Below are 26,637 nucleotides of genomic sequence, written 5' to 3' on the forward strand. Positions count from 1 at the left end.
TATTATACACAAGGTCGTTTTATTGAACGCACAGAGAATTCACCAGCGTCTGGCCGGCACGATGCTCCTTTCACAGAAACAAGCTTTGCGTTCAGCTACTGCCTGGTGAGCCAGTATAATTCAGGTTTGTCAAACCAAAGAAAAACAAAAGATTAAATAAAGCAAATGTGCACAACATATACATGACAGATCTCTTTAAGGCAGATACACAGAATCTTCTGTAGCCCATATCACTCTGCTTAAGGTGGGACTGCATAGGCTAAAGCCAACCCTCTTGGGTTCAGCCCAGTGCTTGCAGTACCTGCAGCTATGCCAGAACAGAGAAGCACGCTTAAACTGGTTGTATAATTAATATAATGCTTTTAAAAAGTGCTCAGATGAAAAAAAGAAGTTTAAAGCCAGCACTTGGACCACTGGGAATGTGACTGACGTACCAGGAACCCACCCGAGTGCACCTGTGCATGGATCAGGAGAATGCAGCCAGGACTCTGCCGGACAGCTCGGGAGGTCAGAAGAGGCGTGGCAAGAGCACAGAAAGGTATAGGAACACGTGGCCCAGAAATCCTATACTGCTTGGTCTTCGCCCCAGCACCCCTCAGCTCCTTTGCAGCAAAAGAGAGGGATCACCATGATGTCCATTCCCACTCCTGCTGACGGGCAGAAGCTCAGGTAAAAATAATCTCTCAGATTTCCATCCCTGAGAAGTGGACAGAATGAACTGCCTTACCATCTCATCACCAAGGATACCAGAGGCCAGGATGCAGGCCTTAATGTTAACTGGGTCACAAGCCTGCATTTCCTGCTATCGTCAGAAAGAACTACTTGTAAAGGGCTGAATCTGGGGAGTATAATGTAAAACAGTGTATCCTGTATCCTTTGTGCCTTTAGACAGGACTTCAGAATGAAAGAAAGGAATGTATCCCCCGAGGTTATGACTGAATGGCCATAAGAAGGATGTATTTTATCCCCAATAGCTGGAACGTATAGTATAAAAGCAAATTCACCCCCCTCAAAATCTGCTGCCCATAGAAAAAAGAAAGTAAGTTTTAAAATGATTTAAAAATCAGATTTCCAAAAGATCATAAAAACCTCAGCAAAATCAAAACACACACACAGAGCACGCTTTAACAAACAAAAAAAAAAAATCAATCACTTTACAGCCACCAGTATCCAAATAAACAGAGTTCAGGAAGATCAGCAATGCCTCCATAACAGGAGACATGCTAGTGAGGCAACATGCTTCAGCTTATATACAAAACATTAAAATACAGGCTAATACCCAGCAGAACCCTAACAATGCTATTGGGGAAAGTACATATGCTCCTCTTGTACATCAGCAGCTGGTTAAATGGCAGCATGAGGACTGAGTGGGCTTGATGACAAACAGGGTGTGGTCCCCACAGTCCCACGCTCCGATATACACGTTTTTTCCTGACAGGAGACACCGTGTTTTGTTTTTGTGCAAGTACACATTTATAAACACCTGGCACTGGGGCTGCCCACAAACCACCATGACCAATACAGAGCAAAACAAGACACACTTTTGTCAAGAACATAGATCCCTTTAAGATTTTGAGCAGAGTGCTGTGACCTATAAATCATGAATGGGCGATGGGGCCTCACCAGACCCCTCATGCACTCAGGGAGGGGCACACAGCCCTCACCACTGTGAACTGTACCTATATCAAGAAACACACACCCCCATCCTAAAATGTGGAAAGAACGCACCTTATAAACCACAAAATAAAGAAAAAAAATTGTCACTGAGCATTGACTGTAAAACCACATATTGTACAATGGCAGTCAGACACCAGTTCACTGGGGACACAGAGCATCAGCAGCAGGAGACCCAGGGAGAGCAAAGCCACCCCAAGCTGAGAAGGGAATAGGAGCAGGACAGCAGGTCATACCTACGTCAGACAGAAAGCCGTGCAGAGTGTGTGTATGCGTGTGTAAAGGCAGAATGACGAAGAGACGACAGATCAGCCCTTAAGGTCACCAGAACACTTCCTGAAGATAAACATGTTACTTACAACGTTCTAACTAGAGCTGCTGTTTAAATTAGCTAACCAGCGGTTAAATACCCTGGCTGAGAAAAGCTGTTAATTCATTCCTGGATTTGTGTGGGTTTTTTTTGCCCTCCTGGAATGTGCAGGTTGACTGGGTTCAAAGTACCGGACAGGGACAAAATGGAGCCGAACTGAAAAAGGACCAAAGAGGGATAGGCCAGTCACTGGATGGACACTGCACACAGCCTGAAGGCTGGAGGAGGAGGGCACGCCGGGAGAGCGGGGGAGGGCATGCCTGGGGGAGCGGGGGAGGGCACGCCGGGAGAGCGGGGGAGGGCATGCCTGGGGGAGCGGGGGAGGTCACGCCGGGAGGGAGGGGTAAGGCACGCCGGGAGGGAGAGGGAAGGGCACGACGGGGGGAGCGGGGGAGGGCGCAGGTCATGTCACCCATTTGTTTGGTCAAGAGCATATAGGGATAGTTTCAGGTGCTGATTTGTCAGAAAACATGAAAACATTTACAATTCCTATGGCAAACCCTGAGGGGGGTTCATTACCAGAAGCTGGAGGAAGCCCACTTCATTCAGGATGGCATTAAGGTGGCAATATGCAGAAGCATATCCAGAGTGAAGTAGCCCTTAATGTAGAGCAGCACCATGAAAACAAGCAGGTCCAGCACTAGACATGCGGCCCATGCCAGGCATGGAGGAGGTCCTAAGGTCTGGCTGGTGACTGAACAGGAAGGCCGCCCGGAAGGGACGGGGGGGGGGCTTGCTGATAGTTAGAGAGGTGAAGCTTTGGCTGCTGGTGGTGGGGCCTCGACACTATACCCCAGCACCCCATTGGCTCTTTGGTGGCCACAGAGTAAAAATGAAGAAAGAGAAAGGAAGACTACGTGGACATCAGTCACAGGGAGGCTGGAGGCATCCAGGTCATGCCATGCTGGTGAAGGCCGACTGAAGAGGACAGCAAGGTGTCTGAGCCCTTTGAACAGACCTGGACCAGTGGGGGGGTGGGATCTGAAGGGGCACGAGATGGGAGCCTATCTCTTTCCACTCTTCATGTAGGATGGGATGGCACCCCTGGCTGTCAAACCCTCAAACCGCTTGTAGGTGTAGTTGATGAAAACCCAGTCCTTGTTCTTCAGGTCGGCCTCTGAGTGATTGGTCACTATGGGACCAGCTGTGAAAAGGAAAGAGAGAGATGAGGAGGCGGCTGCTACTGTTGCATATTTAGGGAACGACCATGCTCATGCCGAACGTAAATGTAACACGGAGGAGGAAAAAAATCATTCTGCTGTACAGCTACCGTTCCAGGCTCATTCTAGACAACATTACCAAGGTTTTACACTATGGCACAGTGTGCGGGTCTGCAGGGTAAAATTCTGCGCTGGTGATCGGAAGGTTGCTGGTTCAAATCCCCTAGCTGGCAGAGTGATGCATCCCGTGAACAAGGCCCTTAACCCCAACTTCTCTAGGAATCATGCATTCCGATCCCCACCTGTACATTGAGGTCAGGCTGGGGAGCACGAACTAGTGCTGCGCATTGCTGCACCCACCACATGAAGAAACACCTCTGGATCCCTGTTGGCAACCCCCCCCAGGCTGACACACTGTCCAGACCCTCCTTCTGGCACTGGCCATCTATCTGCCGCAGCCGGATGTTACGTGGGCGTCCCCTCGGCCTGGTTCAGTTGCTCGGGTCCTCAGCAATGAGGATCCTGCGAGCCGGATCAGCCTCACAGGGAATCATGCCACATGGTCATAGTGCCATAACTGTGTAATGTGCCTCATTCGGGACTCCCTGAGCAACCGCTCATTTGACACAAAGTCAAACCAGCGGTACCCAAGGGTTTTCCAAAGAGATACAGTACCAAGAGTCCAGTCTTTGTCTCGGGTCATTGCATAACGTCCATGTCTCGCAGCCATATAGCAAGACTAAATAAAGTATAAAGATATCAGGAGCATCACACACCCCTTTCCAGCAACCTCATGACCCCCTCATGCTCTCACAATCCATCTACTGACTTAATGGGAAGAGTCACCAGAGACATGAATGTCACTGCCGAGGTAAGTGAACCTCTTGACGAGGTCAACATTCTTTCTACAGACAGACACACTGCTGATGGCTGTGCCCAAGAGGTCATTAAAGGCCTGGATCTTGGTTTTTATCCAAGAAACTCGCAATCCCAGGCACTGAGACTCCTCACTCAGTCTCTCAAGAGCCCCAATCAGAGCCTCCATTGACTCCGCAAAGCCCACAGCACTGTCAGCAAAGTCAAGATCAGTGAATCTTTCTTCATCAACAGATGCTCCACAGCCACTGAACCCCACAACCCTGTCCCACACCTAGTCCATGCAAGCACTGTAGGAGCAAGAACACACCCTTAACTCTTTCACTGTCGCCGCCTAGTGGTTCGGACGCATACGTCCAAATTTTCAATAACAAAAAAAAATGACGTTCAATAAAAGAAACAAATGTATCAAATCAACCAAAAACGGCTTGTTACACTACAAAAAACCTTTCAGATAATATCTGTAGAAAGTTGCGCAATTTTTGTGCCATGGTTTTTTTGTAACAAGTAAAAATAAAATGACCATGGTAGCCATCTTTAAACGGGTCGAGTGTCAGGAAGTAAAATATAAGTGTTAATAAAATGAAAACTAAGCACTTCAAACTATTTCTTTCACGGCCAATACTTCATAAACCGTCACAGTATTAAGACAAAACACGCATTTTTCCATAAATATGACTGTAATGCTCTCAAATAGCTTGCTCACTCATCGCGGAAAAATGTCAGTCGGCATTCTGTACATTCGTGCAATGTTTTTTATCTTCGGAGTTTTAGAAGAAAACCAATGAATAAAATGACAAAGTTACCCTCGTTTGAAAGCTTGATCTCTTATGTACATAAATCAATCACTGTAATCCTTCATTGTCAAGTATTTTTTCAGATATATGCTCTGCTTCCCTGCTAGCACATTATTTTTTACACACTGAACCTTTGCCCATGGTTATGTTTCACCATAATAAACTTTTTACATGAACATCAAATTACAGTGTCATTTGCTTCATCCAATAGAGGTGTGTCTAAGGTTTGCAAAATGGTATGGGATGTGCTGATTGGGCATTGTTTTTCACGCTGGGGACATGAATGCGCAACTTATTCTCTGCAGGTGCAGTATTTGTGGGAGTGTCTCGAGTACGCATTGCGCACGTAGTCTCCGTGAGTTTACCCAGTTATTTTCGGACAACAACTTTTTTGACTGAAGAAAAATGGCTCGGATGACTTTCACTGTTGAGAAAGCACAGAAGATGATTTTGAAGAGTGGTTCGGGGGAAGAAAGTGTCGCTTTTATCCATTGATTCGATGGAGGAGGACGCTTTTTTGCGCGGAGAGGATGCAACGCTCGACATAAGTACATTTATTTACAGTTTACATTTTACTCTTTTATTCTATAGATTTTTATAATTCCGTGATTCAGCAAATTACAATTAACATTTGCTTTGGTAACACTTGTATTGTGGTACATTCGGAAAAGTTCCGCATCGCCTTTGTCAAGCTTTGAAGTGTGCAAAGTAATGCAGCGCTTTTGGCTTTCACTTGAGCAAAGTTGCGCAGGGCTTTGTTTGGGCAAAGTTATGCGGGGCACTTGTCGGCCTTGTTTGAGCAAAGTTATGTACAGTACTTGTCGGCTTTGTTTGGGCAACATTATGTACGGTACTTGTCGGCTTTGTTTGGGCAAAGTTATGCGGGGCACTTGTCGGGCTTTGTTTGGGCACAGTTATGCGGGGCACTTGTCGGGCTTTGTTTGGGCACAGTTATGCGGGGCACTTGTTGGGCTTTGTTTGGGCACAGTTATGCGGGGCACTTGTCGGGCTTTGTTTGGGCACAGTTATGCGGGGCACTTGTCGGGCTTTGTTTGGGCACAGTTATGCAGGGTTAGGGTTAGAAACAAAATGTTTCTTATGACCCATAAGTGGTAATGCATTTAGAAAGAAAGACGCTATCCCAAAACACTGCTAGTTACACTGCGGCCATTTTGGATAGGTTTGGCACAAGTCGTGTGAATAAAATATAGATTTTCCTACAAATGTGTGGTGATGTTGTGTGACAAAATGTTACTTATGACCACTGGCGTGCACAGATAGAGACGAGGTGGTGCTGAAGCACTTGCCCTTTTGCCCTCAGTCCAAAAAAGTGCCCTTTTGAAAGACGTGATTTTTTTTTTTTTTTTAAAGCTGCGCGATTTAAAAAGGTGTGAAAATAATGGCTTGATTTGTGCCCCTTCTTCAAAGACACCCGAACCCTGTCGCTTTTTCACTGTCACCGTGTCACGTGAACACGCTTGCAGTTCATTTGTTGTGAGGCGTGTAGCAGCGGCATGACATAGGACTACTTGGAGTAGGCATAGTAGGCTAACTATAGCGACTGGGAGCCACGGCGGACAACACGGCAGCTCTTTCCCTTCCCAACCAGTCAGGTAACCCATGAATCGAGTGAAATTATTCTGTTTGCCCTCTAAGACCAACCTGCAATTGTTTTGTTGTGAAGTAGCCTGTCAGAAACTGCACATGACAAACTTTGCCAGCTTGCCCCCTCCATCCATCCATATGGATAAACAAAAAAACGACACATTTAAAATGTAACCTAAACCATTTAGGCAACCCCACTCTCCATCAATTCCGACCTTTTTGCATACACTATTGAAAATATCACGTTATGCTATAGGCTACATGCCGTTAGGCAGAGGGCTCTTTTGAGCCCATTTTTCGTTACAAATTTTAGGATGATCTCACGGAAATCTGTGAATAAATACAAAGATTTCAAACTGAAGTCAGTGACGGGAAGACATCACACTTTTTAGAGATGGAACTGCAGAAAAACCTAAAACCTTGACATGATTATGAATAATAGAATTATGGACGTTTCTCCGTTTTTGTGGATTAGCCTTTCCATAACTAACGTCAACTACTGTCCTACTTTGGTAAGATTGAAATTAATGTCTTTGACTGTCTTTAGTAGGTGTGATTTTTGATTTTTAGAGAATGTTTTGAAATAAAAGTCAAATTGCATTTAACCTGTGCGTTTTTTTTATTATAAAAAGAAAAGGTTTTCCACATATGCAAAAAGTGCCCTTTTTTCCCCCTGGAGCACTTGCCCCCCAAAATGTCTGTGCACGCCACTGCTTATGACCCATAAGTGGTAATGCATTTCGAAAGAAAGACGCTACCCCAAAAAACACTGCTAGTTACACTGTGGCCAGTTTGGATAGGTTTTGGATAGGTTTGGCACAAGTCGTGTGAATAAAATATAGATTTTCCTACAAATGTGTGGTGATGATGTGTGACAAATTGTTACTTATGACCAATAAGTGGTAATGCATTTAGAAAGAAAGTTGCTACCCCAAAAAACACTGCTAGTTACACTATTGCCATTTTGGATAGGTTTCAGATTAGTTTAGGTTAGGTTTTGGATAGGAAAGGCTCCCAGTTGCACCATTTGCTCTTTCCTCCGTAAAACCTGTTGGGCTGCATCAAATGATATGAAATTGGGCACACATGTAGAAAACAAGTTTAAAAACCAGATTTTTAAAATTGGACCTATTCCATCATGTAGTTTTTGAAATATTTACAAAAATCCAAGACACAAAGACAGATTTTGTATTTTTCCAGCTGTTTTTGTTATATTCGCATGTCCATAAATTATACACAGGTTATTCATTTCGTTATTGAACTTCCTACAATCAATTGTAAAGGGGTCAACTTTGATTTTAGGTATCAGGCATGTGTCTGTGACTTTTATATCTGAAGTTATAAGGTAATTATTCCAAAGAGGGAAGAAATGCCCCCCCATGCAAGGGGCCCCTGGTTCACTCCATAGGGTTAAAGAGCCGCAGAATCAACTGTGAAGAATGCAGAGGTTCTGCCTCCACGCTACACCGAACTCACTATACTGGTACAGGCCAGCCATGACATGCAGTAACTTTGTGGGCATCCTGTGAAGTCCACGGATGTTCCACAGGATGCAGTTGCTGGTAGGTGAGCAAGTGATCACAGATCCTGTTGAGGATGACTCTAGCAAGGACCATACCCAACACTAAGAGCACTGTTATCCTGTAGTTTCACATTCCAGGTGATTACCCTTCCGTTTCCAGATAGGGACACTGAGTCCCGTTTTCCAGTCTGTTGAGATGATGCCCGTCTCCCAAACAGAACAAGAGATTGCTTGCAAAGCCAGAAAGACAGCCTTATCATCAACCTGGAGAGAGGTTCACCCCTGGATACTACAGATCCTGCAGCCTTCCCTACCCTCAGCTGTGCAATTGCAGCAAGACTGGGCGGTTCACAACTAATTGAAGAACCAGCCTCAAGAACTGTGAACCCAGAGATGTCCAACATCCTAGTCGGAGGGTCAGCTTTAAACTGTTGCTCAAACTAGCTGGCCCATCAGGTCACAACTACAGCATCATCCGTAAGGACCATTCCGAGAAACAGATTTAGATATGCGTGATGCTTCGACCCCTCTGTAAGTAGGACGTGGGTCGCTAGATCACAGATGGTATGTCACTTGCTCTAAGAAAATACCAAGCCAGGGATGGGCAATCTTATCCACAAAGGGCCGGTGTGTGTGCAGGTTTTAGGGATAACCTTTAGGTCAGCTGTTCAAACCCAGGTGTAGGAACTCTTCAGGCAATCAGTCTCTGCAGTTCCTTGATGGGCCGAATGGCCTCCTCTCGTTTGTAAATTTCTTATGTTCCTCTAATTATTGACCTAATTAGAGAGTTGCAGCGAAAACCTGCATACACACCGGCCCATTACGGATAAGACTGCCCACCCCTGTACTAAGCCATACTTTTCAGTTCTTAGTATAGATCGGAAATGCCATCGAGCCATGCATAATGATGTACTGACACATCGGTGATCATTCACAATGGCATCTCAGATTCTCTTCAGTACTGTTTACTTTACCATGTGGTTTTTATCAGCCATAAAAGCTAATATCCAGTCAAAAGTCACTAGTATGAATGAAACACCTTTGAACCCTGCAGTTCCTTGTGAAGCTGTAGACATTGTCCCTAAGTGGCTCTGCACCCCTTATCCCAGGTACAGAACTCTGCAGTTCCTTGTGAAGCTGCAGGCACTGTCCCTAAGTGGCTCTGTACCCTCACCCCCCAGGCACAAAACCCTGCTGCTTCTTCCCCCTCTACCTGCTGGCTGGAGAATGTCTGAGTCTGGGAACTCATCGAAGTTGGAAGTGTCATCAATGCTTTTGATCTCGATAGGAATGGCGGCCGGCCTCCCCCTGTAGAAGAACACAAGACGAGGGCTAGATGATCAGCCTCTCCTGCCCACAGAGCTGCCATAAGCAATATCAACCTGGATGTATTTCTAGCAAAGGTGTTTCTGTGCATCGAATGTTTAAAAAAAATGCTGTTGAGAAGATTAAGAAAGGCATGACGAAGAACTGCAGCTCTGAAAATGAACTAGTGCAAGTTACTTTCTGGTATCTTCTAGAGCCTAGGGTCAGACAACAGTGGACACCCCACCTGATGTGCTCATAATCCACTCCCTCGAAGAAAGCGTTCTTCTTGATCTCCTCTACCCCCGTAGCCCCGATCCGGTGCTCACCTTCACAGCAGAACCTACAAAACCAAGCAGCTAATGAATCACTGGAGGCCAATTACACAAATGGCAGGAATATCCACATGTATAGCTGTCTTTGGGGGTTAGTCACAAACAGAAGGTCTGCCTGCATTTACATGCCTTTCTGAAGGTTAGTAGTGGACAAGAGCGTCTGTCTGGGGATCAGTAACTGAACTTCGCAGATGCTTTCACTGTACAAACCACAGCTTACACCAGGACCAGACCAACCTGCCAGTTCATGTTGTGCTTTTGGAATTCATTAGAAATTGTTCATTTCATTTTCATTATAAGTAAAAATTAATGTTTCCCTAAAATGAATTAAAGTTAAAAGTTAAAATGTTTTTTACTCATAATATCACATTTCAAAATTATTTATTTGGTGTCTAAGTACAATTAAGAATGGAAATTAGATTCCTTTGTCTCACGTGTGTCTACTTGGGTTAAGAAGCTGCAGTCAATGACAAGCACTAGGCTGACCAGGACCTGACCAGCATGAGAGGATGGAAACGGGTTTAAGAAACCTTTTAGGAAACTCCTACCATCCTATCTGAACCTGCTAGATGTTTTATTCATTCTTATTTATCCACACCTTCAAGTGATTTTATTTGGGAAATATGCCCACTAAAATATTACAACAGAGGGCTTAACCAACCTGAGAATAAGATCCTTGGCTTTCTCAGAGATTGGCACCTCTGGAGGAAACACCAATGTCTCCCTCCAGTTCATCACCTTCCTGTAGGTCTCCTGGGGCGTCTCGGAGCAGAACGGCGGGTAGCCTGGAGATGGACAGATGGACAAGTTAAGGCCCACAATAAAAGTAGGCAGAACAAAAGCACCATCACCTTTAAAAGGGTCTATTCTTCTACTAAACAAAGACCATATTAAAAGAGTGAAAATTAAATTAAAATTATGGTATGAGAGCAATGCATGTGTGCAAGCTTAAAAAATACAGCATTTGGGCTTCATCTAGCCTAGATCAAAACATCGAAGGAATTTGCTCTGGTGCAGGTGATGACATGAGGTACAACATTAAACATACAATCAAGACAGAAGTACAAAAGACAACAGAAGAAAAATGTAAAAAAGTAGAAAAAAACAAATGTGCAAATAAACATGCAGACGACCAAACATAGGGCACAAACAGTTTTGGGCTGTGTGCAAATGATAAACAAGCATGCAGATGTATAAATAAACGTAATACAATCAAACGTAGGGTGCAAACAGCTTTGGGGTATGTGCAAATAAGCTAATGAAGTCAAGAAGAGTATCAAATTGTTATAGGTGCTGATTAAACATGAAAAGGTCCCATAAGTGCCAGTGTGCTCCTGTTAGGAGGCCAATGGCCTGCGGCAGTGGAGCTTTTAACTGGCAGCACAAGCCATTCACCAAAATTTTACAAATCAGCATTCATGAAGGCAAAGTGAATATATCATTTTAACAACAGTTTAGAAGCCCAGCCTTACCAATCAACATCTCATACATGATGACCCCAAGACTCCACCAATCACAGAGCTTGTTATAGCCATTCTGCATGAACACCTCAGGAGCGATGTAGTCTGGCGTGCCCACAGTGGAGAAGGCCTGAGGGTTAGAGGGGCTGCGTGTCAGCAGTGAGCACTTAGCATGTATTCTTCCTAAACTTTGCCAGTCTCTCTCAGAAGCCATTCGCAACTAGCCTAATGTCAGAAGACAGGCAATCCATTATCAGCATGTTTTCTATGCGGCCTAGCTAGTATTTAACTGCATGGTGATATTAGAATTTGGTGATCAGTGGTCATTGTTGACACACCACAGTACACAACAAGGAAATATGTCCTCTGCATTTAACCCATATGTGACATCGTGACATAGCAGGGGGCAGCTAATTCAGCGCCAGTGGAGCAGTTCTTGGGGGCGGTACCCTGCTCAGGGAACCTCAGTGGTGCCTTGCTGGTTGGGGATTCATACCAGCAATCTTTCAATTACAAGTGCGCTTCCCTAACCATTAAGCCATCACTGCCCCCATTTATTAACCATTGGTTACAATGGTTAATAAGTAACTCTTCTAATTTCAAAAGGTTCTTGTATCAAATGACAATTTCATCCTTCATAATCCAGACATTCAAAAGTTCCAGATATGTCTACAAATATGTCCATGTGAAGCATTTTTGAAAAACAAGTAGCAGGTTCAACAAAGTTAAAATTAATTTAGGCAGCAGGAGAAAAGCTAAACCAAAAAGTAAGAACTGACAAAACGTAACAGCTAAAAATCATGTGTCTGTTTACAATGTGCTGGCCTAGGAGATGTTACACACAACATTTCACTTCATTACCATCAGCTTCCCATTTCCATTCAAACACATTGTAACAGCAAACCTCACACCACCACAGAAAAGTTAAAAACGATTAGAAACATTCTTCAAAAGAGTGAATCTGAAACCAAGCCCTTTGGCAAATGTGAACAGCAGCCACACTGAAGCCTGAATGTTGGAGAACACCACTTTATCTCTAACAATTCATTGGCAGCTTCAGAATAATGGTCAGTCTATTTGGGAAATCTGCAGATGGAGCGTTCTCCGAATGTGCCTACTTACACCCCACACAGGCTCTGCAGGCGTAAGAGAGCCAGACAGTGCACAAAAAGCAAGATGAAGGGTAGGAGGCAAGATTCACATCTCCAGTACAACTGTAATTAGGTGCAGATAACCACATCTAACAGAGTAACTAGACAGGCAAAAATATTAAAGAATGCAGCTCAAATTGCAGGGTAAGCACACAACATGGGAACATTTGGGTTTCCAAGAAATAGCATCACCGGCCATGCAGTCCTGAACTCTACACAAACCTGAACACAGAAGTAAAGCGAGGCCAAGATGAAGCACTTCATCAATGAAGCAGCTTAACGTGAAGGACCAACGGCAAGTCAGCATCTACTAATGACAGCCCCCTTAGTTTTGGTAGTATACCACACATATGTAGAACCTGCACATTTTCTGCATGATTGTGGTGAGATGAGGGCAAGGTCCCACTGCTTTCTGCTACTGCTGAAACTTGTCTGCCATGGAAACCGGTAGCCATGGAAACAGGTAACACAGGACATACTGTAAACCGGAAGCGTACTGGTCACCCAGCTGGAATGTACCGAAATTGAAATTAACCAGTAAAACATTCAGCTGTATGAATGGTTAACGATGGGGGGTTTGTGTCACAATGTAATGTGCAGCATGACCTTGGTGGAAAAAGCTGCCCCACCCCCAATCAATCACGTGACGTGCGCCATGACTGCAACCAAACACATACCAGCTGTCTCCTGTTCCGCTTCCACGTCTCTGCTTTCCTTTTCGAGTTCATGTTCTGGAACGCTATGCAAGGGAAACCACAACACTGATGAGCTCTTCAGAAGATGGGCAGTAGGGGGCACTGTGGGTACTCCAGCTGCTTTAATATGGTGCACTTTACCATACACATGAAGCAAAGCATTTCAGATGTTACAAATGATATAACATTATTTTAATGGATTGTGACAAACATGGTGAATGAAGAGGAAAAAAATTAGACATGTAATGCACAAAAAATAAAAGTTAAGAATTAAAAAAAGACATCCTGACAGGGTCTAAGGACATGCACTGATCAGTCACTGAGTGGACTCTACTCACTGAAATCACTGGGCAGACTGTGGTTCAGATTCCTGTAGAACTCAGTCCTGTGAGCCTTCTTCAACCCAGTGCACAAGCCAAAGTCAGACAGCTTGACATGACCCTGAAACACAAGCACCCAGGGAGATGAGTTGACACAGCAGCTCAGCATTTTGACCAATAGATGGCATGGATTCAATTGTAGGCCAGCAGAAAGACAAAATCACAAAACAAGCTTCATCTGACCATTTTACAGCATGGGGGCCTTTTTACCATCGTAAGCCTGCTGTAGTGAAACTGACAGCACCAGCATCACAGCGAAGTTCATGGTCACCAGTGCAGACAGTATATCAGCACCTACCATTACACCCCGGCTATGGCAGTACTTAAGCCCAGGCAAACCTTTACTAATTAACTAATGCACTGCGCCATTTTGTTACTTACTGACCGTAATCCTGCTAATGTTCAGTGCTCCTGCTGATCTCATTGTATTTTCACCTGAAATGCACAAATCATGAGCCACTGAATCCACAAATCACATGGCCAGGGCCGCCATCGCCTTATCTGATGTCCTCGCTGGCTCCTGCCACTTCCCCAGGAAGCACATGAGACGGTGACATGAGAGCTACAGAACTGCTGCTTTCACACCCCACACCCAGCCGCGTGTGGAGACCGCAGCCTTGTTTACTGACGGCTGCAGTGTGAGCACAGGCCTCCAGGCAGTGGTTTGCAAACCGGATCCAGAAGGACCAATCTTCACTTTCATTTGAGGTGTCAGTGACTCACTCTGGATTGGGTTGCTACCAGGTAATATATCCAGTCCAGTGACTCCCACAAGGCAGGTGATCAAAGCCAAACCAAAACATCAGTTTCAACTCGATCCAACAGCAATCAATCCATTGAAATATAAAACTTAATTATAATTAGACAATCATTCGGGACCTTTACCTGTCCAGGGACAATAACTCTTCACAAACAAATTACGGCTTAATAATGATCAAAACTGACATTGCATTATTATTGTAAGAGCTCAAATTTAAGTAATATTTTTGATTCCGCTTAATGAAAGGTACAAGTACTGCCCCAAGGTAACTTCTGAATCGTAACAGAGGGTCAAATCAGGGCTAATGGATCAGAATTAGAAACAGGGGCATACAGTGGGTGCGACAGCACCAAGGAAGTGTGCGGGAATCATGAGGGGTGGTGCTGGGTATGACAGGGTGGGGGCAAGCCACACCCCCACCTTCCTGTACACAGGAAGCTGCCCTAAGCCGCCTGCTCACACGCTTCCCCTTTTTAACAGCAGCACTTCCACTCTCAGCCAACTGTTTTCTTATTTCTGGTGAAGTGTAGCAACCAGAAGGGCTACTGGCCAGGGATTTCTCTCCATTCTGAGAGACATCTTTAACTTAGAGACGCCGGAGAATGTCTTCTTGTCTATCGTCCGCTACATGGATTAATGCAGGTGAATATGTTACACACTCCTCCATACGGCTGGAACATGCATGGAAGTCGCACCCTAGAGTCCAGAAGCAGGTTGTCCGGCTTGATGTCCCGGTGGATGAAGCTCATCTCGTGGATGGAGTCAATGGCCAAAACGGTCTCTGCAATGTAGAACTGAGTCTCCTCTTCAGTCAGTGTGTCCTTCTTCATTAGCAGGGTCATCATGTCACCTGTAAAGGGCAGCAGCAGGCTTGCAAAAAATACACTGGGTGCACATCTTCAGTTCTTCATAGCAGGTCACTGGACGCAACACAATAATCAAATACTGATTTTACAAAGCCAGTAAACACCAAGAATTATTAAAGCCATATGCTAATAATTATGAAAGCCATATACTGCTCTGATTGTGAAAGGAATGCTTCCTTTTTTAAAGGTTCTTGTCAACAACTGTGTGATGTTCTAACCACAAGGAACCACACCCTATGAACAATGAGGTCATGCCATGAACACATTCACCCTACCTACAAGCTACCAAAGCCAGCGCATACGCACCAAGAACCTGCCAATCAACAAGTATCTGGGGGCTTGAGTTACTCAAAAATCGTGGTTTCTTGCAGTATTGCTCTGTTACAATAATAAACTATTAATATTGCCAGTATTACTGAAAATATTGGGTGAATTTAGTTACTAAAAACCAAACCCCCCCCCCCCCCCGAATCATGTCTACATAACGGCACTTGATTCAGTTTCATTTTGTTCAATAGTGTCATGTATATTTTTATATGGCCAAAACTGGGAAAAAAAATGATTTGTGAGCCCTATAAAGGACACTGATCCAAGATCGATGAAGTTTGGCTGATTAAATTCAACCTGTACACCATGTGATTATTTATGCAATCCTTAAGTAGGATTCTTTTACTTCCCCAGTACTATCATGTTATGAAAAGTACATTCTGATCTACAGCAAACAATCTGGCATCTTCATACCAGGCATTCTGGTAAAGTCTTGCCGCATTATGAATCTTGGGCTAAGACCACTGGTCTGACTTCTAAATGCATTATGGGTATTGTTATGGGATCAATGTCTTCTCACCTCCAGGGAGGAATTCCATGATGAGGTAGAGATTCATCTTGTCTTGGAAGCTGTAGAACATCTTGACCACCCACTGGCTGTCGGCCTCAACCAGAACGTCCCGCTCAGCCCGAATGTGGCCCACCTGACAAAGAGCAGGGCAGAGGCACCACGTCAGAGACGATCAGCTATAACCACTGACAATGCCATCGTGAATCATTAATTAGTTACACTGTGCTTTACAAAGCTTCACGCTGCACCCTTACAATACCAAGGCTAATTCTTTGACTGGCATCCAGAACAACCTGAACAAGTTGTTAAAGAGCAACTTTATTAAACAATTACAAGACACGTCACAATTTTGGACTTTGGCTCCAACGGTGCTGCAGGCATTTCACACGGGCTGTTTTCACAGCCCAGAAGCACCTCACCTCCTGCATCACTCAAACCAGCTCTTTCATTGACTTCAAAAGCCAGTCGCCAGCATTTGCTTACACAGAGTGTTAAAAATGAGGAAGGAGGGAGGAATTTTCATTTTAACAAAAGGCGGCACGAGCATGTAGCGACCGTACAGCAACCTGGTAATAGCCACCCACCCGCTGAGTTATGGTGATGAACCGGCAGCTGCACACGAACCAGCCACTAGACCACAAGGTGCTAAAAGCAGGCTGGAAGCTACAGTAGACTGGAGCACGAGGGTGAGCTCTCCCAGGAACCCCTCTTTGCTGATCTGAATGTAGGGTGTCACTTTACAATAAGGCCACCCATATAAAGGGTTTATGAATGGTTTATAATCTGGTTATTAATTAGGTTGTAACACTTTGTAAATTATTATTACACAATTTTAAACAAGTTATAACAGTTTTCTTCTTATTAATGAGTTACTACCATTTACAAGCGACAAACGGGAGCCTCACTGTACCTAATGTAGTTGCTCGAGTTAAAAAGTGCCCATCCATACAAATGCATTAACCCTCTGGGGTCTAGGGGTAGGAAACACACTTTCACTGAATGGGGCATGATCACACATTTCTTCAAATATCATAAACTTAATTCATGGCAAATAAATTATTTCTTATATATTTTTTTGCCATTACACTCATCTTTATTTTAATATATATTGTAAATATGTCAGATTTTTGTTAAGTTTGAAATTTGACATCAAAGTATAGACATTGCAAAATGCAGTTTGGAACACTTGCAGTCCCCACACAGCCCCCACACAACGCCGGCGAGCCCCCACACAGCCCCGAAACAGCCCCCGTGAGCCCCCAAACAGCCCCGGCGAGCCCCCACACAGCCCCCGTGAGCCCCCACACAGCCCCCGTGAGCCCCCACACAGCCCCCACGAGCTCCATCACCTGCTCCTTCTCCAGCATGTCGGCTTTGCGCAGGATCTTCATGGCATACACGTGGCCCGTGTCCTTCTTCTGCACCAAGCGCACCTGGGATGGACAGAGATGCACAGAGTGGCAGCCTGCATCAAACATGCGCTAGCATGCTATACTACGGGAGCCCTATGGTCAGGACAGAGGGAGAGGAGGGCCATTCAGACGAGGGCTGGAAAGGCAGCTCAGGAATCACGCTACCCGGGACCACGACCTTACAGCAGAAGCCAAAGCAGAAACAAGTTTAATTTGGAAAAGGTGAAATGGCTTGGGAACCGTCTCTGGCCGTAACAGATAGAGTTTACAGGAGCAGGCGGATATGGCGGTTACCTCGCCAAAGGCCCCCCTCCCGATGACCTTAAGGGACTCGAAGTCGTCCAGGCCCAGGCGGGTACGCTTCAGTCGCAGGAACTCCGTCTCTTTGCGGGCGTGCTGGGAGCGACGGAGGCATTTCTGTGAGGGGTGAGAGAACAGCTAACGCACCATAGTGGGGGGATGGAGCGCGCGCACGCCAATGCAAGTACCACGCCTGTTAGGGCTTCCACCTTCTAGACAACTAACAGACTGACTCATGCTTTCGGTTGCTGGCAACAGGGTTCCAGAAAGCGGCACCTGCTTAATAGCAAAGTTGTAAATCATGTTTGACTGATTTGATTTCTTTGGTTTTGGAGAACTATAATATTTCAAATTAGTGGCAGTTTAAAAACATTCACACACAGGTCTCAAGCTGTGGATGTGCACGCACGCTGCAGTGCGACATGGCGTCTACAGAGGAGGCAGCAATGTCTGGAGATGAGCTGACAACAGGCTCAGCAGTATGGGAATACTGTACAGAAGATCATTTTGGTTCTAGTGTTACCAGCAGGTTATGCAGCGCTACCTTAAATAGCACAAAAGCATGGCTCAAATGAAGACGGATCCTGGTGGAGCCCAGCCCCTTCGTTAACCTTTTTTGTTAATGTCCCAAAATTTTGTAGAAGATTCAAAGTAAAGTTTAACAAAGTCAGTTTTGCACAAAAAAAAACACAACATGCTGATAAATGAGCATACTGCATCTTTAAGATCACAAACACATAACTAACTAACCAAAGCACAGAGTGCCCCCTCCCCCCATTCCTGAAACGGCTGCCCCTCCCCTGATTCTGATTAAAACCCTGCGCAATAGTCTGTCTGCCAAGCACAGCCACCTAACAATGCCACAGCTGCTACCAAGCACTAGCACTGCTAGCATTTATGAAAGAGCAGAGGCAGAAAACACTCTACGTTTTACGTCATTACATCATAATTACGTAATTAACAATTAGTCGACTAGAGGACTACTATTCTGCAGTACTTGGTGACTAATGAAAATGAAGCCCCTAGCCTGTATGTGCATACACATTTGTGCACTGACACATTTAAAGTGTTGGACAGCGTATCAATGGCTGAATCTAAATGTCTTCCTCAGTGTATCTGCACACATGTAGGACTGCATCCGCACGTTTGTAGGACTGTGTGCGCAGTCTGACACTGCGGACTACATTCCTGTAGGACATCGTGTGCTTGTCTCTTTACCTCCTCATCTGCCAGCCCCTCCTGATCCATGACCTTCTCTAGCTTCTGCTGCCTGTGGACAGAGTTTGGGGGGGGGGGGGGGGGTCAGCAATATTACTTGCGCAATGCAGAGCTGTAAAAATTATGGCGGCTCCTTAAACTCCAGCGGTGATTAGTGAGCCGCAGTTACAGCAGAAAACACCTGCTCAGCAGGACACAGCCCACAAGAGCACAGGAGTGCCTGCATTCCCGTCTCCCTCAACTCCCAAGCTGGACTGTGACTCCAGCTGCAAATGCAAACACCAGACGCACAATTTGCTGATCTGATGCATCCGCCTCTCAAACACTACAATTCAGCCATGCTCCTTAAAGATTATTAAGCAATTCTGCTATATCTAACCAGAGCACCAGACCAACCAAAAGACCCTGAATTGTACTGAATTGGCACAAATAAAAAGGTTAGCTGCTGTATTAAGTATTTTTAACAGCAAAATAAGGAGTATTTAATATTTGGTGCCCCTAGTTTGGACATTCACATTACAGAAGCCAGGGGTCTAAACAGCAAGAGTACAGAATTTGCTGGCTGATCGAACACTTAATTCCCTTTAGTGACTGGGCCGAGGAATCCCTGTCCAAAAGCAGCGCATCTGCGGAGGTCGGGCAGGGAGAGCATTATCCAATGGCAGATCCTCTCTCATAGCTGGCCGGACGCCACTGAGCCAGCTGCTGCCAACATACACCTGCCATCCACTGCCCCAAAAACATCTTTACATGACCATGTGCAAAAACCGCAATAATAGTGAATTACATGCTGCAGTGCAGGATCGCATTAAAAGAAATGTCTTTGTCCCCATCCTATTTAACAGCAGTTTATTTAAAATAAGCTCCAAGAGATACTCCAAAAAGGTTTCAAAGAGGAGAAAAATATTGCAGAATTTAGTCATCACTGGCAGCCAAAGTCAACCAATGTGACCAGTAACAGAACCAGAATCACTGACTGAGATGTTTTTCCACATTAAAATACAGCATAATTCAAGTTTTGGAAGGTGCTAGTAATAAAAATGCTCCCTGAAGCAGATGATTCGTCAATCAAAACTCTGAGAAGGACCCTCTCCGCAGCACAATTTAAACTGGTTGGGTGTGACAGCACTTAGGCAGTGCAGAATTATATGCAACTCTACAATGACGGTGCTAGGGCAACATGGGAGAGAGACACCCCCTTCCTGAGAGAGAGAGCGGAAAGTTACACGCTGCCTGCATGGATGCCCACCTCATCTCCCGCTCCTCATGCTGAGTGATCAGGTTGCTGTAGAAGTTCTCCAGGGTTACCTTGGCCATGGTCACACGTTCTTTGGTGTGGTTACTCATTGAGGAGCAGGAAGTCTGTCCTGTCATCGCCATGGTTACCTGCCTTCATAAACACATGCAAAAGAATTTTAATGATGTCGATCCATCCATCCACCCATACGTGTTTGTCCTATGCAGGGTTGCAGGGATCTGGAGCTGATCCTGAATAGGCAACTTTTTTTTACTACAGAGAGCAAAGACAGAGAGTGCAGGGCGCTCCTACTGATCCTGGATTGAATTCCCCTGAGTTTTTGAAAAGCAGCACCATCCGTAGAAACTGCTGCAAGTTTTTATCCCCAATGACATTATTCTCTGTAACTGGTCATCTCACATCCCAAACAATGCTATCTGTTCATCCATCCTAAATATCTGGGTCCCTGAAGAATTCTGCTCAGAATGTTTTATTTCTTATATCAAATAATAGCTTGAAATTTTTGTTTCTTTATCTTTAACAGTTTTTCAGACGTTGCTGTTGGGGTAACACCTGATCTGATGAGTGGTGATCTCAATTTAATTTCCATTGCGATGCATCTCCAGAAAAACTCTTTTCAAGCTTTATTTCGTACCAAGTTTAGTGGGGCTTTAGTGGGCTTCTTGGAGAAAACTGAGGGCGAAACTGGCTGATATTTTAGCTGAAGAATGCTGAAGAGTCACTGCATTTCGAAGGATAATTTCAGTGTGGTTTTTGAAAGAAATAACCACAAGGCATAGGTTGGCAAAAAGAGTACGAAATATCCATCATTTTCATGCAAACTTTATTTAAATATGACATTTCTGAACAGAGAAATGACAAGCTGAATCTGAAATGTTTTGGATCAGTTCTTAGACTTTCCTCCAGTGAATGCACTTACCTGTCAACCAGCTCAAGACTGGTTCAGGGGGTATAAATCAAGCTATGAACAGAGTATTTGGAGACATTAAATACAGGCAGCAAAAACACTTATTTAAACCCCTGCAGTAAATAAATTTTCAACAAAGAGACCTGCACCTAAGTCATTTCCCCTCCCAGGAATAGCCAAACTCTCATTGATACTCTACTAACACAAAACAAGCACAACATTTGTGTCTACATTGGCTTGGAGACTGAAGAATTTTGCACATAGACATGACACATTCTATCCATGGCAACTAGCCAGGCGGGTGTGTTCTGCCTTCTGGGTGGTATCAAGAGCGCACAGATGCAGGCAGCCCCCTGGAAAACACTGCTCCTCCGGGTGCATTTCTATACTGCTTTTGTCCTATTTTCAAGCACACACAGGTACAGCATACAAGCAAATTTTCAGAGCTCAGACATTAAGGTGTGCTGTAGGGTTCCCAGAGTTATAATTAGACAGAGGCTAACTAAAACAAAGACAAAAGCAGGAACAAATCATTGCTTAAAAATACTCCTGCACTCGAATGCAAATAACTATCAAAAATAGAGCTACAAAAACTAAGCATGATGTAAAAAGGAGAGTTTTATTCTTCAGACTAAAACAGCTGGCTCTACAAATGGCTATTGTGGGTGTGTTTACCAGGCAAACTGAAGGCACTTCTAAAGTAAAAGTTCAGGTGCTGAAGCCAGATAAAGAATAAAAGTCAAAAAAAGGTTTATAATGAACAACAAGAGCCATAGAGTGGAGCCAAAGCAGCATTCTACAGGGAGCACACTAGCATACATGTCACTAGATCCGGGCAAATGCAGGACCTCATATTGTAGAGGAGGGCAGGCCGACTGTGACATCTGTATTTGGGAAGGGGGTAGGGCTACATTCCTGGTCACCTCTAGGGCTTGACCAATCAGCTGCTAATAAAATCGGCCAATATCAAGGTACCAAAAATTTGGTGAAAAATCCTCCAATAGTGTCTTCTTAAACATTTATGATAGTTAGAGATTGATTGAGGGGCTTTGTGGAACAGACAATGTAGTTTAAGTTCAATATGAGAAACATGAGTAAGTGTTCATGGTATTTACTTGTCACAGAAAATGTGTCTCCCTACCAAAAGCTCAATATCACACTTCAAACTGCACATTTGCAACAGGTATGTATCACTGGAGAGGGTGAATACGATGTATGACCAAAAAAAATCTGGCAATAGTGACTAATACATTAATTCCAACTAACGCAGTCAGAAAACCCTGCATTAAACTGATTTGAGAGAGTCACTTATCCTTCAAATTATATTTACAAGAATGTTTCAGCATCTGCAAAAGGCAGCAGGACACCATCAACTTCATCAGAATTTGGTGAACTGTATGGGTAAGCAGCATCAGCCGATGGCCCTGTGTGTCCTACACTAAGCTGTCCTTGGGGACAGATAGGACAGTAAGCTCTGTTACTACGAGAGGTGGAAAGCGTCCCTTCTGGCAACACTCCCCTCTGCTCAGACCTAACTCATGATTTGTGGGAAATGCTAGGCTGAGTATATTTAATTATCACTAAATTTAGAAGGAGCACAAAAACCCCCACATAAACCCCCACATAACACAGACAAGACTGAATCACGATACATTTACATTCTTTATTGAGAAGACACTTTATCCAAAGGAATTTACATAGCTTACATTATCACAACCCTTACTTAACCTGAATACAGATGAAAAATCTTTAAGTCACTTGATACAAAGTACATCATCAAGATGCAGACCACTCTAGCTGTCTGATGCTCTGAAGAATCACAATGTCATTTCATGTGTGGGACATGACAATAAAGAGACTTGACCTTAGGTTTAGCACAATCCTTTCAGTACAACAGGAGAACTATTCCCAGGACCTGAATCAAAAACTTTTAATGCATAGTCTATTTTTGACAATGAAATGGCAATGTGCTCTTTCTTTATGGTATATTTTGCATTTAAATGAGTCCAAAGCATTCAGTTCAGTCTGTGAATAACATAGTAATTGTACAATCAATATAGAATTTTTCAAAATCTGAGTGGTTTAAGTGGTACAAAATGTCACATAAAAATGCAGAGGCCGTTGAGTTGAACAGTTACTAAAGCTATTTTGCTTTAACAATACTAACGGCCCTAACTTTTCAAGCCAAAATATACACAACTGTTCTTCACTGCTTCCAATTAACTTTCCACTTTGGCAAAAGCAAACGGCTAGTGTAAAAACAGAGCGGTGCTTCAATAAACATTAACTATACTGTTTGCCTCTGCAGATACTGTAATTACCACAAGAGTTCTCCCTCATAAATACAAACCCATATCCAACTACATAGCAGATCCTTTTTCTCATGGATGGGGAACCATCTTTTCTTTCAGATATCTTTGGTTAAGAAGTGAAGTACGGGAGCCAGACCACTGACCAGTTTGCAGTTAAGCCCAGTATCAAGAGCTGTCAGTAGGTCCCTCAGAGAAATTTGAAACCCTACTCACTTTGGTGATGTCCTCAACTGCACATAGATGCCATTTTATACAATAACGCAATAAAAGCCACAATGTTGCAAAAGCTAACCATTTCATCAAAATGTGCTTCCTAATATGTGCCACATGAGAGTCTCATTTAGTCTAGAGAAATAATCAGGCATACAAATGATTTTTAAACTAAGGTGTACTGTATAAGTCTCTTATAATTAAAGTGCAGACTAAAACAACCTAATGTTCAGTTCCTAAAGCACCATGAATAAACAGATAAGAACATAGCATGCCAAAAAAACACAAACACAGTTCATGTCACCATATAGCATCTGCACAGAAAGACACAACTGACAATAATACTGAAAGTGGTGTTAGAAAGGGAGAAACGAGTTCGTCAATGCCCCCCATGAAAAGTAATTTACAATTTCACCCAGTTACAGAGCTGGCCATTTCACTAATAATTAAAGTAAGGTATCATCTGGAAGAGTATTTCAAAGCGGTTCCTCCTGAGGTGTTTCTAATCACCTCAACATCTGCTGTATGTGACCAAACAGTCAGACAATCAGCTGCATTTAAGTTGCCAAGACAGCCTGCAATCATACTTCACTGTATGTATGAGAAAACGAGACAGCGTTATCTTTAATAATCTACAATAAATGATGAACGTGACAACCGACAATACTACTAGGAGTACATAGAATTAACAAAACCAGACTTCCGCGTCACCAGACTACTAATTTAACTAGTAACTGAATCGCACAAGTTAAACCGCCCGAACTGGCCCGAGTATACGTCAGCACAACCTACCGTATGTACGAACCAATGTAACCTGCGGGTTTGAAAACAATTACTCGCGTAGCTGCTTAGCTATTTTTAAACACTTGGGTTGTAGAAACCAAAATGACCAAATCGAAGTACATAAACCCAAACCGACTTCTGCACCAGAGAGCTAGCTGCCTAAAAAACTACTCAATACCTGCCTGTACAGTGAGACTAGCGATTATTTATATGGAATAAAGGGGATGAGTTAGTTGGAGCGTTTTAATCAAATTATGCTTCCTCGTTCTCGTTCATTTTTCAACTAGAAAAAACGTCTCATAAAATTGCTTTTAATCAACCCGAGATTAATCAGCTACTCGCTTGCTTGGCTACACATGTAACTTTCACCTTTGAAAATATGCTAGTTAGCTGGTTAATTAGCTAGTTAGTGGGCTCCCAGTTCCACAGCCCCACACAGCACCTATCAAAAGATGAGTGGCTTCGTCGGCTGGTTTTCCTCCGGGTTTATCGACATCTGCCTTCTTACAACTTACTAACAGCTAACTGCTGGCTAAATATTCACCATAACATCCGCAACGTGGCTCCAGACAAAAAGCCCCCATTACACCGCCCTGGATGGGCGGTAAAGGCACTTCGGGAGTAAGGACGCCTTCCCATTTTGTACGTTGCCGAAAAAAGGCATTTATCTACACTTTAACCCGACTACTGGCCAACCACCCAAATAAACAAACTAAAGCAAATTTTAGCCAAGATATGGGGTAACGGGCGGGAACAAAAGTGAATGCAACCGTGTCTACGAGCAACTTTATGGTGTAAAGTTGCCGTTAAAACACATGAAAACGATTGTATCCCGACTCCTGAGTGTCCGTGTCCTTCGGTGGCGAACTTAAGGTTCTTTTCTAACTGTTATTGCCGTTTTTGGCTTTCTAGACATTGTTCTTACCTCAGAGGGCTCCTTCCCGGCCGTCCGGTTCGCCTGTTTCCCGTTCGCTTCGGACGTAATGACGCCGGCCGTCCCGCATTCTCCTCGCAGGCGTCACCGGGTGCGCGCGCTGCCCCAGTCCTCCGCTAGATGTCACTCATATCTCACAGGTAGGGCTGTGCTTTGCATAGCCGGGAATATACAGGCACGGCCTAGCACACACATCGCACGCCACAGATGACTGGGATACACCAGTCTAATCGCAAGTAATTCAGCGGCGGAAGGTGAACTGTCTACCATGGGCGTAAATAACGGGGGGGGCTGTAGTCCCCCCATGTTCCAGCAAAAGTTATGCCCTTGCTGTCTACCCATAGGAAAATTTACAAAATTGTTACACAAAGTGAAGATGGGACTCTAACCAATTACCATGGAGGTGAAAAGCATCAGTGCTACACACTGAGCCACTGTGACACCTGTTGTATGATGTATGTTTTTGTTAGTCCTGGTTTGCACACATACTTTGCGTTGGCCTGGATATTCATTCCTAACAGTAACAAGTTTACTAATTTTTAATCCTATACACAAAAAAAGAGTAAAATTAAAATGAAGGATCACATAGTTTATCTGTGCAAGATAACTCAAACTGAGCTATATGCCACATAATGTAAAACTTCATACTTTAGGATTCTTAGCTGTTGATTATCAAAACTAATTCTGAGCAGAGCATGTATGTTCTTAATTTATCTGACATGTACTTATATAGCAGATGCTTTTGTCAAGAGCTTTAATATACAAGTGAGAGTCTGATAGCAGGATGTGATGGCAGGATGTGATGGCAGGATCTGATAGCAGGATGTGATAGCAGGATCTGATAGAAGGATGTGATAGCAGGATCTGATGGCAGGATGTGATGGCAGGATGTGATGACAGGATCCGATAGCAGGATCCGATGGCAGGATCCGATAGCAGGATGTGATGGCAGGATGTGATGGCAGGATCTGATAGCAGGATGTGATAGCAGGATCTGATAGCAGGATGTGATAGCAGGATGTGATGGCAGGATCTGATAGAAGGATGTGATAGCAGGATCTGATGGCAGGATGTGATAGCAGGATCTGATGGCAGGATCCGATGGCAGGATCCGATGGCAGGATCCGATAGCAGGATGTGATGGCAGGATGTGATGGCAGGATCTGATAGCAGGATGTGATAGCAGGATGTGATAGCAGGATCTGATAGCAGGATGTGATAGCAGGATGTGATGGCAGGATCTGATAGAAGGATGTGATAGCAGGATCTGATGGCAGGATGTGATGACAGGATCCGATAGCAGGATCCGATGGCAGGATCCGATAGCAGGATGTGATAGCAGGATGTGATGGCAGGATCTAATAGCAGGATCTGATAGCAGGATCTGATAGCAGGATCTGATAGCAGGATGTGATAGCAGGATGTGATGGCAGGATCTGATAGAAGGATGTGATAGCAGGATCTGATAGCAGGGTCAGCCAGTGTCCCTATAGCAGCTGGGGTTAAGGG

General features: G+C 44.2%; 1 protein-coding gene across 1 annotated transcript; it reads right to left on the minus strand.

Annotated features, from left to right (window-relative positions):
• Positions 1-25,214, minus strand: stk38b (serine/threonine kinase 38b). The gene is made up of 14 exons (XM_023793588.2): positions 25,120-25,214; positions 19,974-20,114; positions 18,725-18,776; positions 17,501-17,623; positions 17,144-17,227; positions 15,804-15,927; positions 14,786-14,940; positions 13,289-13,391; positions 12,933-12,994; positions 11,117-11,234; positions 10,306-10,429; positions 9,557-9,652; positions 9,218-9,312; positions 1-3,188 (listed from the first exon to the last, which is right to left on the minus strand). The coding sequence occupies exons 2-14, from the start codon at positions 20,102-20,104 to the stop codon at positions 3,049-3,051; spliced, it is 1,407 nt and encodes a 468-aa protein (XP_023649356.1). The 5' UTR covers positions 20,105-20,114; positions 25,120-25,214; the 3' UTR covers positions 1-3,048.
• Between the last annotated feature and the right edge of the window lie 1,423 nt (positions 25,215-26,637).

This window comes from Paramormyrops kingsleyae, chromosome 6, assembly GCF_048594095.1.
Source record: "Paramormyrops kingsleyae isolate MSU_618 chromosome 6, PKINGS_0.4, whole genome shotgun sequence".
NCBI classification, from domain to species: Eukaryota; Metazoa; Chordata; class Actinopteri; order Osteoglossiformes; family Mormyridae; genus Paramormyrops; species Paramormyrops kingsleyae.